General features: G+C 43.5%; 2 protein-coding genes and 1 long non-coding RNA gene across 3 annotated transcripts; 2 read left to right on the forward strand and 1 right to left on the reverse strand.

Moving 5' to 3' along the window:
• Positions 1 to 3096: 3096 nt before the first annotated feature.
• Positions 3097 to 4637, reverse strand: LOC125765811 (acidic fibroblast growth factor intracellular-binding protein). The gene is made up of 4 exons (XM_049431290.1): positions 4431 to 4637; positions 3840 to 4363; positions 3645 to 3778; positions 3097 to 3584 (listed from the first exon to the last, which is right to left on the reverse strand). The coding sequence occupies exons 1-4, from the start codon at positions 4519 to 4521 to the stop codon at positions 3248 to 3250; spliced, it is 1086 nt and encodes a 361-aa protein (XP_049287247.1). The 5' UTR covers positions 4522 to 4637; the 3' UTR covers positions 3097 to 3247.
• Positions 4638 to 4715: 78 nt separating this feature from the next.
• On the forward strand, positions 4716 to 5614 carry LOC125765848 (uncharacterized). The gene is made up of 3 exons (XR_007418625.1): positions 4716 to 5204; positions 5272 to 5369; positions 5440 to 5614. It is a non-coding gene; the product is annotated as an uncharacterized LOC125765848 (long non-coding RNA).
• Positions 5615 to 6374: 760 nt separating this feature from the next.
• On the forward strand, positions 6375 to 16529 carry LOC125765756 (hemicentin-1-like). The gene is made up of 9 exons (XM_049431198.1): positions 6375 to 8936; positions 9012 to 9127; positions 9196 to 9744; positions 9811 to 10778; positions 10846 to 11020; positions 11537 to 12530; positions 12588 to 12718; positions 12794 to 14014; positions 14097 to 16529. Exons 1-9 carry the CDS (start codon positions 6733 to 6735, stop codon positions 16058 to 16060), a joined length of 8322 nt encoding a protein of 2773 aa, XP_049287155.1. The 5' UTR covers positions 6375 to 6732; the 3' UTR covers positions 16061 to 16529.
• Positions 16530 to 16685: the final 156 nt, after the last annotated feature.

Genomic DNA, 16685 nt, shown 5'->3' on the forward strand with positions numbered 1-16685 from the left:
TCCATAAATTTGCATACACGATGTACGGGTTAGAACGGTACCATTTCCCAGTGTTCCTTAGGTAAGAGAAAAGAAGAGAAAAAAGCTGGACAATTTGCTCTTCCCTCAGATGGTTCTTCAAACGCGGAATGGCACTGTGATTGTTTTGCATAAACGGCTCAATTTGCTACGACTTGTACACCAAACAGAACGGGAAAAAAACATGCGAAAACAATTAGCAACGTTGGTGGTGAATGGTTGGGTGGAAACTTTGGCACGTACAGATGTGGCTTTCATGGCGGTTTGAGAAATTATTGGCGCTAAAAAAACGAACTAAAAAAACACTAGAAACAATTTCCATTTAATGGTGTTTTGTACTCATTGTCTTTTATGGTTTGTTTAAATTCTCATTCCTGAGGGTAGCGATTTTTTTCCGAAAACATCCGGAAGTTTCTCACGATATCGTTAAATTATATGTATTTAGTTTAAAGTAAAACAAAATCCTACCAACACGTTAAGGGGCAGCCTGGTGGTGCATGTGATAAACCGCGCCGGTTCCACACGGCAGGACTGAGGATCAAATACCATCCTGACGGTCTCCCCCCTACCAGGCACTGACTCGTGGTAAAAATAAGTCAAATAAGCCAGAAATGGCAGGCATGACCTTAGCCAAGAAGAGATAGCGAAATTATTAGGATATGTTCTTGAAATCCTAAGGATTTTTTGTATGTTTCAAACATGTAGACTCGTAACAGATCTTCAAAATGCTAGACAAATTAATAATACATTGAATAAAAATAATATAATATCTATAAATTCATAATAAATACATGTACACACTCCAGTGATACTATTTCACTTCAAGTTAAAATTAAAAATACATAAATGGAAGCAAGAAAATCATACTTATCTTAAGCTGCTCAGGCACTACAATTTAAATATCGACCACAAGGGATATAATACGACAATGACTGCACATTTCGCAGCTTTTTCGTATAACGACGAATCAAAAGCTAGCCTAAAATGAGCAAACAAAACGAACTGCATCATAATGCATTGTCCTTGATGTGCTTCGTAGGAATATTCTCCATTCTCCATGCGGTATCTTACGCGGACTGTGAATTACACACAGTTCCCTTTGTTGGAATAGAGCATCGCTTTGCTCATCCCCACCATTTAGCACTCGCAGGTAACTCGCAGCTACTAGCGTGGTTACTGCAAGTGGTTTTCGTTTACTGTTTACTGTGTTTCCGGATTTCTATTCAAACGGTGCCATAAAACTGCACACCTTTTATACCTTTTGTTCGAGCTGCTCTGTTGGTGTGAAGAAGTAAACATGTAAATAACAATGGGTTATAATGAAGGATGGCCAGCCATTAAGAATATACCCAGCTGCCCAAGAAATAAGTAAGTAACAAAACTAGAAGTTAGTTGCAAGTTGCACAGCAAAAAATGTTTTTAAAATGAATAATTCTAATTTTAAAAAGATCTTCAACGATTAAAATTGATTTAGAAAACACTAATTTAATTACCAGGAACAACATAACAAAACTTTCTGATGTGTTCAAGCTAAATTATGTGCTGTCTACATGTATTCATCTTACGGCATTTCTTTTTACTCAAAATACGCAACCCTGGGAATGGTTGAGTTTTCCTTTATCATTAATCGCTCTCATTCCATACCTGGGATAAGCGATGATACAACTATAACGTAACCCCGTCACTAAACGCTTAGCAATTGTCGCGTTTGCAAACGCAATTCAGAAATTTTTTGCGAAACTCCATGTAATGTAATGTAAAAAAAATTGCGAAAAGTCACTATACGTGTATTTTCAGCGAAAAATCGCTATTCGAAGCGCGGCTTGACGACATGAAAGTTTTCTGTAATGGCGTCCAGGATAGCTCGATTATATTGTAAATAATTATTGTGAATGAAAATACTACTTTTAAAACAGAAGAAGGGCTGTTAACTTGAAAAAAACATCTCATCTCGTAGACATTACCCCATAAAAACATTCTATAAATTTGAAAATTTCCTAAGGCTATAGCCTTAGTTTTTTTTTTTGAGAAATTTAGCAAAATTTTAAAAATTGTTTCATTTTAATGCGAATCGATTAATAAAAAAAGCTTTAAATAAAAAAAGAATAAAAAATAATAGAAAAATCAAAAAATCAAAAATTTTCAAAATTTCCTAAGGCTATAGCCTTAGTTTTTTTTGGAAAATTTAGCAAAATTTTATAAATTGATTTATTTTAATGCGAATTGGTTGAAACACGTTGCTTTTCACTCAAATAATGCTTTAAATAGAAAAGAATAAAAAATCATAAAAAATTTTTAAAAAAATCTAAAAAATTGAAAATTTTTTAGGTTATAGTCTTAGCTTTTTTGGGAAATTTAACAAAATTTTATAAATTGAGTAATTTTCATGCGGATCGGTTGAATTAACTTTCACTCAAATAATGTTTTTAATAAAAAAAGAATAAAAAAGCAAACGCGACTTTTTCTGTGTTACGCAATAGTTGAATGATCCCTAAGTCTAAATGGTCCAGTCAGAAACAGAATGAACTGCTGATTGGAAGATGTAAGATTAGCAAAAGGAAAATTAACTTCCTACACTTTAGTCCGTTTCGGTTTCTTTTGTTCCCGGCCATCTTTGTTTGTTTGTTTGATACCTAGAAAGTTCCTTAGCTATGACGCACTTTTTAAAATAGGAATGAAATTTGTAAAAGAAAAATGTGCGAAACAATTGTACGTATGGCTTTGACTTGACTAAAAATGTTTTTTATTCTCGTATTTTATTTGGTATTCTAAAGATTTTAATGCTTTATATTGACAAACCTCATCCGAAACGTTTCCCATGGCAAGGACTTACTATCCGGCAAAGTGGGAAAAATATGTATAGCAAGACTTATGTACATGGCCAGCCCGACCCTAGAGGTCGTTTAGACAAGAAGAGAAAGAGAATATTGACATAAAAAAGAATAGCTGAACTATGATATGAACCGTTTTAAATATTACTAAATACTACTTAAATATATTACTGTTTCATAATCATAACAGTTATTATTAAATGAGGACCTTTCGATAGGGATTCACAAAGTAAAACAAACAAAACAATAATTTTGAAATTATTTATTGTTAAAACATTTAAGTAACAATTATTCAAGCAATACAGAACATTATTGGTCTACTATGTATCTAATTCTACATCTATCGCTATTGCATTTTCCCATGACTCTAAGTAAATATTTTAGGCAAATTGTATGAATTACGAATGGTACATTCGGAACAAGCACACATTGATGACTTGCATGTACCGGTCCCACAGACACCGGATGTCCTGATTATCTCGCGGAACTTCCAGATCCAGCACACACTGTGTCATACACTGCATGAACATTTGAACTTGATCTCGTGTCCAACCGTTCTGCTTCCATGGTTCTATTAACCGTTCCGTCATCTCAACAAACAAAAGCCTTAGCTCTCGCGTTCGATGTAAATTGCACGCAATCATGATGATAGCCCGATAGTATGAGCGGAAATTATTCTCCACCTCCTGGTACGCTCGCTCCAATAGGGTTGGTTTCAAACGCATCGATACCAAGCTGTAATAGATTTCAACATATGAATTTGATGCTCATTTACGTACCTTGTTGCTAACTTACTGCTTAATTTCCTTCTCCTTGTCTAACAAATAGCGGATCTCACGCAGGTCGAGGAGAAATTCCTTATCCATTTCGGTATCCAAATAGTCCGCGCCCGAATGTTGATAAGTGTACGTCCAGAAAGTCATCAAGGCCTAGAACATAATCGAATGTATAAAACAATACCTTTTCCTAGCACGTAGTCCACCAACCAACCTGTGCACATTCGTAGAAATCCTTAAAATTAAGATATTGCAACTTCCGCTTGGTCGTTTCAAAGCGCAGACAGGCGATAAATACAACTGCCGCATATTTTTGTGCCAGTTCCTCCGGCAATAGGAACTGTTGGCGAATGTTACTCGCCAAATTGCCCTGCGTTTCTTCGACGGCTTTAAATATTCGTTTCACATTGTCAAACTGTCTTCGGCAAGATTTTAAACGCACCCCAGTCTTGTCGGCCACCTCGTCCAGATCTTTACGGTTGCGGGCATTGAGCTTTTTGCCAAACAGCTCCCGCGCAACCGTATCGTCAAGTGAGTAATAATGTTCGATTAGCAGCGAACGGTCCTGTGGACATATCTGAAACGTTGGCTGTTCCGACAACTTTGGAGGAGAGTGTAGAAATTTTTCCAACATTGCGTACGTACGATAGTGGTCCTGTACGTCCGACGCAATCAATTCTGGAGGAACGTCGGCAAATATGCCACCTTTCTGCTTCAGCGTTGTTACCGCTTCCACGACTGAAACGAATCACGCGAGATGGAATCAGTAATCGGGACAGCACATCAATCACAGTTTTCTACTTACATGTGTTCCCTTCAACCCATAGTTGATAAATTTCCGGATCGATTATTGTATAATTGCTAATAAAAACATCCACATTTACATCTGCAAACATAATTACTGCGAGATTTCTTTCAATTAACACAATTTCCACGTCTGGCGGGTCCGAAATATTTGCGTTGTTTTGATTTTGTTATGCTGACAGCCGTAAACATCGGCGCATGTGTGTGCGTGTACGATGTTGGACGGAACGAATACCCAAGTAACATTTTTTTAAATTTCTTGACACGTGCAAAAAACGCTTCGTTCCCAGCGGTCAAGCTTTCATGCGTTTCACCTCGTTTCATCCCCTTCCAACCCTCGTTGGCCTATACTTTTGCGTGTCAACACAAGCTATCTCTGTTTTTTCGTTCGTCAAGCATGTTCTTGTCTCGCTCTTTTCACACTTTGCCGAAGTTCGACGTGCTCCGCGTTGTGTATTTACACACCGAGCTCATGGAATATCTTTGTGTGTGTAGAAAACCATTTTGACAGCACCGTCATTCTTCGGCCGTCATATTTTGTGTTGCTTTCGAAGTGCAAGGTTTGGTTAGTTTATTGCATAGAATAGGGAGATAAAATGGTTATAAAAGGATAAAAATGGCTTCGAATCGAAAGAGCACGCGTTTTTTAAAGTGACTGGATAGTTTAGTTAGGGATGTGAAGTTGAAAAACTACTTGGAAATAGGGAAGATGCTTGACCAGCGTGCCTCCGGAACAAGGTGGTGCTGAACCTGTTTCATGGCTGCTGAGAGTCTGGTAAGGTGTTTAATGCAACGAATTATATGAATTACATGTTATTTACATTACGCTTTTACAATTGCAGGTACATCCGAAATAATTTATTGGCACGGGCCGCAGAAAACCACGCAAACAAAGTGTACAAAGTACCATGCAGAGAGGACAAAATTTTACACCACATAAGTAAGTACTTCGAAATATTACAGAAAACTTATTGAAATAACTGATAATTTCAACTATTTTCTGTTTACAGACCAACACATTTGCCCGCATTTTCCAGCAAGTGAAGTGTAAGCGAGAAATTTGTGAATAAAATTATAATAATAAAAAAAACATTTCATTTTATGTCCTTTTTAATTGATGACAACTTTCCACTATGCATAGCCAATAACGCACCCATACCTACGCGGCACTACACACTAACACATGCGCAAAAATGTTTTTCGTTAAGCGGCTTCTTAGTGGCTTCTTAATGTCCTTAAGAAGCCCCTAAGAAGCCCGCTTAACGAAGAATTTGACCGCTGGGAAATTTAAATAATCTTGGAAAACTTATGCATGAACACAACAAAAAAAAGCAAAAGAATTAGACAACTTAATTAAGAATTGGGGCGGCCCGGTGGTGTTTGCGATTAACGGCGCCGGTCCACACGGCAGGACCGGGTTCAAATCCCATCCGTACCGTCCCCCCGTAGCAAGGACTGACTATTCGGCTACGCGGTAAAAATTAGTCTAGTAAACCAGAAATGGCCGGCGTGATCTTAGGGGTCGTTAAAACCAACAAGGGAGAGAGAAATAAGAATTAGATACTCCCAACAATATAGTGCGTACGCTTGAACGTTGATGACCATAACTTACCAGAAGAAGAAATAACATGAAAATATTATTTTGTATTCTAAAGCAAGTGTTCTAGAACCCATCATCAGATATCTCTTCGAAGGAACTTCTTACAGCGTATAGCGCCATCTATTGATGGGTATTGCTACCAACAGACGGTAATTTCATTTTACTTTTACTTTACTCATGAATTGCTTAAGAAAAAGCTGTGTCATTGAAAAACGCAAACAAACAATTATGCAAACCGTTTTTTCTTCCCTTTGATTTCACACACACTTGCAATGGCGCTCCATTTCTAGTTTGTAAAGATTACTGATTACCGCTTGGTGATCAGTGATCTATGGTTCGAATGAATGAACATTCAAATCAGAACATCATTTCCTCGGTTACTTCGATCCAGTGCGCACGTACTTGTTCGGTTGAACAAGCATTAATCTTATTATAGTGATTGTTTTGTAACATTCTCGGTGCATCCCGGAGTGAATATTCAATTCAACATCAGATCAATCAAGTGTCGTTAACGATCACCATTTTCCGGTGCTGAGTGTAGAATATCGTCCTTTGTGCAGTGCAAAGCGGTTATTCATACGAAATCTAGATCGAATAAGCGTTCGCCATCAATCGGTGTAATAATGTGCAATAAAAACAAGTGCAATTCATAGAAAAATATTAGCATACAGCTTGATCCCTTGGCAGGAAGTGTTCTAGGAGAATGAAAATTACTATGCAAAAAGACGCCTTTATTCTTGCGATCATCTTGGGGTGCTGTGCAATTGCTGCTGGCAAAACACAGCACGAGCTTGATAACGATGAACTGTGGGATCGTTTGCTGAAACGAAAACTACACGAAACCAAAACAAATGTCCACGGTGAAGGCACCGAAGAATCCGCTGATGGAATCGCCGAACCAATGGCACTTCGTGGTGATCAGCCTCCTCCGGACTACGACGGTGGGAATGATGCTGGATTAATCAGTACTATCACCTACGACCACGCTGACAGTGAGCTCATTGATGCTGATAGCGCGGAACTGGCCGATGGGCATGATCAATTGCTCACGCTCAATGGAAACACACCGCCAAAGGTCGGCTTCTCACCGACCGACACTCCCCGCACCCCGGATAGCGGCTGGACTGAAGCTTCCGATGACGTCGAAACGCTTGCCGCGATCGATCCAGACCTCGTCAATAACGATGACGTGCTGGACGGAAGTGGCGAGGATTTGCTTCCACAGGCTGATGACCCATTGCTGTTTGATAAGGAAATTGTGAACATTCTGCGCAAGCGTCCCGAGTCACGCGAGATTCTGGACCTGTTTGGACTGGTGGCTACAAAGCCCTCTAACAACAACACGGTCTCGAACGATCCACAAGTGATCAAGGAGCAGCTTAGAAACATTCTAACGCTTCCTTTAGACAAGAGGAAATATTACCAACCACTTCCAGCAATTTCTGAAGAAGAAGAACTGAATCGTGCTGAACCCGCCTCACTTCTCGCTGACGGACGTAGTTTACCACGCTTATCGAATGTCCTACTGCCGGATCTAAACCAAACGCTTATCAAACATCGCAACTCATTGCTACCACCGAAGGATGGACAGCGCAGTTTGGTGATAGTGTTCGATGCCACTGGATCTATGCTGGACGATCTGCAACAGCTTCGAGAAGCCGCTAGATTAATAATAGCCGAAATCACACAGCGTGATAGTAATCCAATCTTCAACTACATATTCGTTCCATTCCGAGATCCGCACGTTGGGCCTCGACTGGTAACACGTAACAAGGATGAACTGCTGTTCGCTCTCGACAACCTGCAAATCATCGGTGGAGGCGATTGTCCCGAGGCAGCACTGGAAGCAATATCCAGTGCCATCGAAGCGGCAATGCCAAACTCGTTCGTGTACGTATTTACCGATGCCACGGCCAAAGATTTTCGGCTCGATCAGCGCGTGATGCAGCTGGTCCAGAAGAAACAAACTCCAATCACATTCCTGCTGACCGGTTTTTGCGATGGGAAATCTACCCCAGGCTACCAGGTGATGAACAACATTGCCGCCGCTAGTAATGGGCAGGTATTTGATTTACGGAAGGATCAAATCGAGGAAGTGCTGCTAGCGATACGCAGCACAATGGATATCGATCACGTGCCACTGAAAGCGATCGATTCCGCCCTTCCGAAGCAGCACGATATCGACCTCAACGTGGACAGTACGCTAAGAGAGTTCAGTGTAAGTGTTGCCGGTGTTAAACCAATGATCGAGATACTCGATCCACAGCACGAACCGTACAACAGAACACGCGACGTACTAAATCTGGAAAACATACGCGTGGTAAATGTGGCCGATCCGAGTCCTGGCAAGTGGAACATTAAGGCGACGTCGAATTCTTCACACTCTGTGCGACTTTCTGGCTTGAGTGAGGTACAGTTCAGGTTTGGATTTTCGCTGCTCGAACCACAAGATTCAGTTAGTCTCTCACATCAGCCAGTTCTTAACAAGGCGAACTATCTAGCAGCTGAGCCCACAGACCCGCAGCTTATCAAGACACTTGATTCCGTTACGATTGCGTCCCACAATGTCGGTACGCCAGGTGGTGCTAACTTTGATTTTACATTGCCACTCAAGCTGGTGCCTGGCACCGTTGCACTTTACCGTACCGATGCATTCGATGCACCTCGCCAGCAGTTCAAACTCAACATCAATGGAAAGAATGCCAACGGCGAAATGATTCAACGATTGCTTTCGACGGCTATGCAAGCGATCGAGGAAACACCTCCCGAAGTAACCGTTGGCTATGACCAAATGTTGGATCTGATCGAAGCTGATACGTTCATGCTGGATTGTCGCATTCAGTCCCCTTTCGCGGTGTTAACCACCTGGACCAGGGGCAACAAAGAGTTGGTTGAGAAAACGTTCGAGTAAGTAAATAATTAGAATTGGACTAGAAGCAGAAAAGGAGGGTTTGAAATAATTGATGTACATTATTATTTTAGACAATCGAATATACTATCGCTACGCCTGGCTAACGTGTCCACTATGGATAGTGGAAATTATACTTGCTTTGCTAAAAACGATATCGGCGAAGATAATAAATCGATTTTCGTACGAGGTAAGTACAGACTATCTCTCAAAGTTTCTAAGTTCAAACAATTGCAACTTACAATTCCTGTCTTTTAGTTACCGCACTACAAATGCCCACGATGCGTCTACTGCCCAAGCATACAGTCGCCATTGAACGGGAACCCTTTATTGCGCTTAGATGTATTCTGGAGCCCGCTGATGGTACGGCAGAAATTCATTGGACACACAATTGGGAGCCTCTAACAATGGCTAGTGGGAAACCGTACCTGGAGCTTATTAGTATCGATAAAACTCACGCCGGTAATTACAGCTGTTATGCGGATATCAATGGTCAGCGTGTATCGAGCGAGCAGAGCACGGTGGTGGTCGAATATGCTCCCAAGCTACTCTTTCCTAGTATGGGACTGGTTAAAGAGTATGGTACAGAAGTTACACTGAACTGTATGATCGATGCCATGCCTCTGCCGGAATACCATTGGTACTTTCAAACGCTAGATCAAGCCGATGAGCCAGAGGTGTACGATTCGACCGACAGTTCCATTAGCTTCGTGCTGACCCCAGAGAAATCAGGATTGTACGTGTGCGAAGGGAAAAATGCGTACGGATTTGGCAAACAAACCTTCGTCGTGGAAGGAGCTGCGAATGGTAAGTATGGGCTTTAACCGACATCAATTTAGCATGGACATGTAATGTAATTTCATTATCTGTTAGTTGCCCCTGTCATCAAGAAACCCGCCGAAACGACCATATACGTAGCTCCCGGTTCCTCGATCACGCTCGACTGTGCCTGCGAACTTTGCCAACCGCTCAATGAATACATCTGGACCAGCCAGCAGGGAACTTTCGAAAGCAGTCCGGAAGAAACGATCGACAACATTAGGGTGGTGCTTGATAACGATCAATCCCGTAATGCTGTACGGTATCGGCTTACAATTGAGGACTTTCGTCCACAAAACGTGGCTAGCTACACGTGCATCTTTTCCAACAAACATGGTGCCGATGCTATGATCCTTCAGCTTCGCATGATGGTACCACCGGAAGTGGACACAATGCTGGTTGATGGTGATACAGTGATACCCGGCTCAAAGCTGTTCAAAAAGGCGGGACAAGCTCACGGACTGAGTTGTGAGGTAGTAGGACTTCCGGAACCCACTGTACAATGGTTACTGAACGGAAAACTAATCACAGCTGCCGATGGCGATCTTTTGCGATTTGAAAATGATAACAAAACCATTATCTTCCGGGAACCCTTTGGAACAGCGATGCAGGGTAGCTACGAATGCGTAGCCAGTAATCCTCTAGGGTACGTGTCCTCTACAGTGGATCTTTTGGTAGGTGAAGCACCTAAAGCATTGCCAGCAGCCAGGCAGACAGAAGCCAAGGTCGGCAACACAATCCAGGTGCAATGTACGATCGAGGGAAACCCACAACCCACCATCCAGTGGCAACCGAAAGCGGTGTTTGAGGATCCTTCTTTGAGTGATCAGATACTACATGTGTCTTACGAAACTGCTGGACTTTATCGATGTATTGGAACGAACGAATTTGGTACAGCTGAGCAAAGTTTAACGCTCATGACGTACGGACCACCGGAAGTGAAGGGTCCTCTCGATCTATCGGTACAGCTCGGTGCCAATCAAACCGTCCTGCTGGAATGCAATGGATGGGGAATTCCGGAAGTAAGCTCTCCGAAAGCGATAACATTGAAGATACGAAATTAATATATTTTCATTTTATTCTCCATAGCCAACAGTCCACTGGAAATTTAATGACACGGCACTCGTGCTAGCATCAAACATGCGGATTTCGAACGAAGGACTTCATATTTCCAACATTTCATTTTCACAAAACGGTGTCTACAGTTGCGTGCTGGAGAATGAGCATGGCACGTTGCAAAAAATTCACTACGTCACTGTGCGTGGTAAGTACGTGGGAACTTTTGCATTTTGGATCTCTTTGCTCTCCTTGCACGCTCGTTATCTAGTGGGCATGGAACTAAAGTACGGTGTTCTGGGTACCGATAACAGTATCTGTTCCAGTGGTACACCAACAAACCGGCCAATCTCACCACTTGATCGTATTGGACGTTCGGGCCATCCATCGGGCGCCCGCCATATTGGTTTTTGCTGGCAGCAACAACGTTGTGTATAGTGTTTCATGGTCTCTTCGAATCGTTCTCTTGAAACACGCTCCGCTTTGATGCGTTCGCGGAACCAAAGATCCTGCTGGTAGAATGTCGGTAGCTTCATGGCGTAATTTTTTTTACTAGGGTTTTCAACCACCACACTCAAGCTGCGGCAATGATTGTAACAAGATGTAACGATTGCTTTGATTGAGATAGTAATCTTGGAAGATTCTTCTTCCTTGCTCCTGGATATATCATTGGTATCTTGGATGACTAAAAACCGATCGTTCTATATTTTTTCTCTCTCTACAGATGCACCGAAAATAACATCCTCCCTAGAACCACATGTCACCCTGCTTCCAAATGATACGGTTCGTTTTGAATGCTCTGGAACAGGAAATCCATCACCTAAATCATTTTGGCTATTCAACGGAACGGTAATCCTCGAAGAACAATTTCTTTATATTGCGTACGGTAATGCATCTATCGGCACGTACACTTGCCTGTTGGAAAGTTCCGAAGGAACAGATCGACAACACATGTTCGTCAACGTGTTACGGCCACCGCAACGAGTAACCGGAATGAACCATACCGACAGCCTTACACCATTAAAAGTACGCGCCGATGATCCATTGGTACTTGTGTGTCCCTTCGAAAACTTTAACAGCCTTCTGTGGCAACTGAACGAACGCAATCTGGAGGAGTACTTCGATCTTACCGATGTGAAGTTGAAGGAAAATTTGCTCATCATTGATCGTATACGATCGCGCCATCAAGGAACGTACACGTGTGTGGTGAAGAATCGTGCCGGAACCGATCAGCAATCGTTCGTGGTTGGTGTCTTAACGCCACCAACGATCCATCGTACACATCCGGAAGAGTTGAGCGATGAGTATGGGAATGTTGTCGAGGATTGGAACAGTGGCTGGATGACGGATAGGCCGGTTGACAGTGCGGTGGAAGTGAATCTCCTATCCGGTGAAACGTTACAGCTGCTCTGCCAAGCAAGTGGATCTCCCGAGCCTAACATCTACTGGAATCGTGGTGTCGACAGCGGGAGGGTCGTATCTCAAACGTTCAATCTTACCATTCCGAATGTGGCGTTCCATCATAGCGATTTGTACACGTGTGTGGCAGAGAATGAGCTGGGCAAATCGACACAGGTCTATCGGCTCGACGTAATGACATCGCCCCAGTTTTATGACGACCCGGTACAGTCGATCGAAGTGTTCGTAGGTGATGATGTTCAGCTGGACTGTGAGATGCAGTCGAATCCACCCGCTTCCTATCAGTGGCTTAAAGAAGAGTACGTACACATTAATTGGGCCAGATGATATTTATCTAACCATCCCATTTCTTCTAGCATTGCCCTTGAAGAGTTCAATACGATGCTGGAGTTTGTTAATATACAACCACAAGACACCGGAATGTATCATTGCGAGGCAGAGAATATTTTCGGACACAACAAAAAATCCTTTAAAGTGTTAGTCTACCGTAAGTACCGACTGTCTTAAACATTCTTCTTCATAATGTCTAACTATTTTCTTCTATTCGATTGCTCCCAATAAGAACCGGCGGAAATAACAATATTTTCTTCCAATCAAACGCTCCTGGCGGGAAACAACATCGAGCTGGACTGTGAGGCAACGGGCAATCCTATTCCCGTGCTAAGCATCATCCATCGGGGTGAGGTGTTGGCCTCTACTGCCGATCTCGAAGCGTCCGCCATGGAAATCGATCGTCAGTATCGCGTTAAGAACAATTTCTACAAAAGTCTCCAACTGTACAGCTTCTATGCCGTGCGTTCTGCACCATTCGAAATTCGATTCTCGTTGCGCCAACCGAAGGCTACACTGTTGGATAAGGGCAAATATTTGTGCATGGCACAAAATGCAATTGGATTTGATGAGCGTCTTGCACGGTTGGACGTCATGGTAGCGCCGTACGTGCAGATGGAAAAGCTCAAAACGGTCGAGCAAAGTATTCGGCTGCTGGAAGGATTACCGTTGTTTCTGTTTTGTCCGATCGAAGGCACACCGAAGCCTACAATCGGATGGTATCGAAATGGTGTACGGCTGAAGAGCACCGTCAGCACTTTGTTCTTACCCTCGGTACAGTTACGCGATGCCGGATCTTACGTGTGCTATGGGGAAAATCCTGTCGGTAAGACGGAGCTCCAGTTTGAGCTAGATGTGCTGGTGCCACCATCGATCATAAACAGTGTGCTGTACGGGGAACACTATCTGTCTGCGGATCAACCGGATCAGGAAGATATTTCCGTGCTGGCGGGTGAAACAGTGACACTGGACTGTTCCAGCCTGGGCCATCCCGTACCGGTGGTACACTGGATGAAGGTTGACTATTTGGATGAGCGTGCAAACGTGCTACTTCCCACGCAGGAACCGATTATCGAGCTGTACAACATCAGCGATACCGTCACGTACTCGTGCTTCGTCAACAATACGGCCGGATCGGCACAGAAACTCTTCCATCTGGTTGTGCAAGCTGCACCGAGATGGAAATCCGGCGTGGAATATGAGTACGAACAGCGGGTGTCGCTTCACCACAGTCTGGATTTGACCTGCGAAACTAACGGCTCGCCGGAAGCTTCCGTCATCTGGATTAAAGATGGATTGCAGCTGAGCAAACATGATGAAGGCTTTTTCTTCGGTGCTAATGGACAAACGTTACGCCTGCTGGCGGCCAAGCTGACGGATGCGGGTACCTTCCAGTGTGTGGCTAGTAATGCACTCGGTCAGATTAGTAGAGAGTTCCACGTCACGATTGATGGTAAGTAATTTCGTTTGGGGAGGGTTCTTTTCCATTGCTGGATATTGCTGGTTTATGTAATAAATTCTATCGTTTCTCACAGTTCCAGTTAGTTGGTCACCTTGGGGTGCTTGGTCAGCATGTAGCGCCACCTGTGGCAGTGGTACACATTTCCGATCCCGCATCTGTCTACTGATCAACGGATCTCCCGCTCATGGTGATCAGTTCAACTGTGTCGGCGAGAACGTGGAGATCAAACCCTGTGAACTACTGCCATGTCCCGTGAACGGTGGTTGGGGTAAATGGAGCAACTGGAGCAACTGTACACTTGAGTGTGTGTCCGAGTACAGCGGAGTCCGATCGATTCGTCATCGAAGCCGTGCCTGTGATTCACCGGTACCATCGCTCGGCGGTAAACTGTGCATTGGCGAAGAGTACGAAGAGGAACCATGCCACGTCAAGTACTGTCCGATCGATGGGGGCTGGACGGCCTGGTCTAACTGGACGGGATGTAGTGAGTCCTGTGGATTTGGACGCAGTTTGCGATTGAGGAGCTGTTCCAATCCCGTACCACGTCATGGAGGTCTTCCGTGCGAGGGCGCAGAGAGCGAAGTGAAAGCGTGCAAGCTGCAAGAATGTCACGTAGACGGTGGCTGGTCCGAATGGTCTCGATGGTCACAGTGTAGCAAATCGTGCGGCAAAGGCATTAAAAGCCGCAAACGGTTCTGTAACAACCCGGCCCCGAAAGCTGGCGGAAAGCCTTGCGCAGGAGAAAACATAGAGCACAGCCAATGCAGCATAAGACAATGCCGCAATGATGCACTCTTGAGGACGGGTAATACGAAGAAAAATTTCACACCTTTACTGACCTACGAAACACAGTATGCAGCCAATCCGGGTCCCTTAACGTCGAATGATTTCGACAGTTCTGAGTACGAGGATCGGGATTCGGAACGTGATCAAAATGTGAAAGTTTTTCACAACTATCAGTTCGCCGAAGCGCCTCCAGTGGAGTACGTGGACATTCCGGAGTCCGATCCCAATCCCGGCACGCTAAGCATTACGGTGAAGATGATGAACTCGGTGCGTCTTTCGAATGATACGACCGATTTTAGCTTAAACTTTGGCAACCCATCTATCGCCTTACAGCCAACTATAAGCTGCTTGGAAGGGTTCGTCTACAATGCATCGCTCGGTGGTTGCAGCGATGTGGACGAATGTGCCAACGGGATGTGTAGGCAGGTTGGACAGCTCTGTATTAATACGGTGGGCAGTTTCGAGTGTGACTGCATCCAAGGTTATCGCCCGTTGGTTTACGAAACCGACCAGTACGATGGTTCCATCGTACAGGAAATGCAGTGCGTAGATATCAACGAATGCCGAGATAAAACGGACGAATGTTCACACTACTGTACAAACGTTCCCGGTAGCTATGAGTGTTTCTGTCCCGATCGGTACCTTCTGGCGAAGGATGGCAAAACGTGTACGATCAAGCGGAAGCGTAACGAACCGGTACGCATGGTGCCACGCTGTCTGGAAGGTTACCAGTGGGAAGATGGCCACTGTCAAGACATTGACGAGTGTGCCCTTCAAGCGGATGAATGTGGTGACAGTTTTTCCTGCATTAATACCCGGGGTGGGTACATATGTGTACCGGCCGACTGTCCACCAGAGTATGAGCTAGACGGTCAGGAGGAAATGTGTGTGCTGAACTGCACCCATGGGCGGCATCTTTGTGCGGATGGTGCCTCCCTTGGGCAAACCTTTTCACACACCATCATCACGCTAGATCGCTTCCTGCCAAGACAATCGCTTGCTGTTGTATCCATACCAGCGGCACAGCATGCGATCGATTTTGAAACTAAATTCTTTTTCCGTGATCGGCGGTATGGGCACATTTTCTCGATGGAAACCATGCGCAAAACATCGGGAGCGGTACGTTTGTACGCTAATCGAAAGTTGCAACGTGGTACGCTGTATAAGCTAAATCTGGTGGCCAAATCATTCCGAAGACGGCGTCTAGAGTTTGTGCACAGTTTTGTAGTTCACGTATACTGGATGGAATAGCAGAAGGGCGTACGATCGTACAACAAGCCAAACAACGAACAGAAGGTACTCATTGAACAGTACACGGATAAAGTGGATGAAACATTAATTTAAATTCATTATCATTTGATTAAGGGAAGGTACGTTACTACTTGCGTAGTACTAGTAGCAGTAGTAGAATATCAAAAAAAAGGGCCTAACATAGGGTTATTCCTAGAGGTAGAATTAGAATAAACAGAGCAACGCGGCAATAGTTTTAGCGTAGGAAAATTTATTTTAAGATACTTTCTGTCAAACTGCAACTAAACTGAAAATGAAATGTTCAACTATAACTAACTCCCATAGTTTCGGACCGACGCGGACCGAGTAGTAGTAGTAGTAGTAGTAGTAGTTTCGCTTGACTACCGTCTTTTCTAACAGCTTTCGTTTTCGCAATAGAAAATATAAATAAATATATTCAATCTGTCCAATGTTTGGATAGTTTACAGTAGTTCACATAGACTGCAGTATAGTTGTGGGGTCAGTTCTATGCATTATCCTTCGATCTTTAGTGTTGCTTTCCCCCTCTATTTCCTTTTTACAGTACTAACACGCGGTTTTTTTACTTGTTATTTTTGTTAACTAAGAAAGAGTATTCCTAAATATG

This window comes from Anopheles funestus, chromosome 2RL (assembly GCF_943734845.2).
Source record: "Anopheles funestus chromosome 2RL, idAnoFuneDA-416_04, whole genome shotgun sequence".
NCBI classification, from domain to species: Eukaryota; Metazoa; Arthropoda; class Insecta; order Diptera; family Culicidae; genus Anopheles; species Anopheles funestus.

Excerpts from the sequence above, each read along its gene's own strand:
- LOC125765811 (XM_049431290.1), bottom strand. The coding sequence starts at position 4,521 with ATGTTTGCAGATGTAAATGTGGATGTTTTTATTAGCAATTATACAATA. Across the intron at positions 4,364-4,430 it reads ATGGGTTGAAGGGAACACAT|TCGTGGAAGCGGTAACAACG; the intron begins GTAAGTAGAAAA and ends GATTCGTTTCAG. Across the intron at positions 3,585-3,644 it reads AAGGAGAAGGAAATTAAGCA|CTTGGTATCGATGCGTTTGA; the intron begins GTAAGTTAGCAA and ends AATCTATTACAG.
- LOC125765756 (XM_049431198.1), top strand. The coding sequence starts at position 6,733 with ATGAAAATTACTATGCAAAAAGACGCCTTTATTCTTGCGATCATCTTG. Across the intron at positions 12,531-12,587 it reads TATCAGTGGCTTAAAGAAGA|CATTGCCCTTGAAGAGTTCA; the intron begins GTACGTACACAT and ends CATTTCTTCTAG. Across the intron at positions 12,719-12,793 it reads CTTTAAAGTGTTAGTCTACC|AACCGGCGGAAATAACAATA; the intron begins GTAAGTACCGAC and ends GCTCCCAATAAG.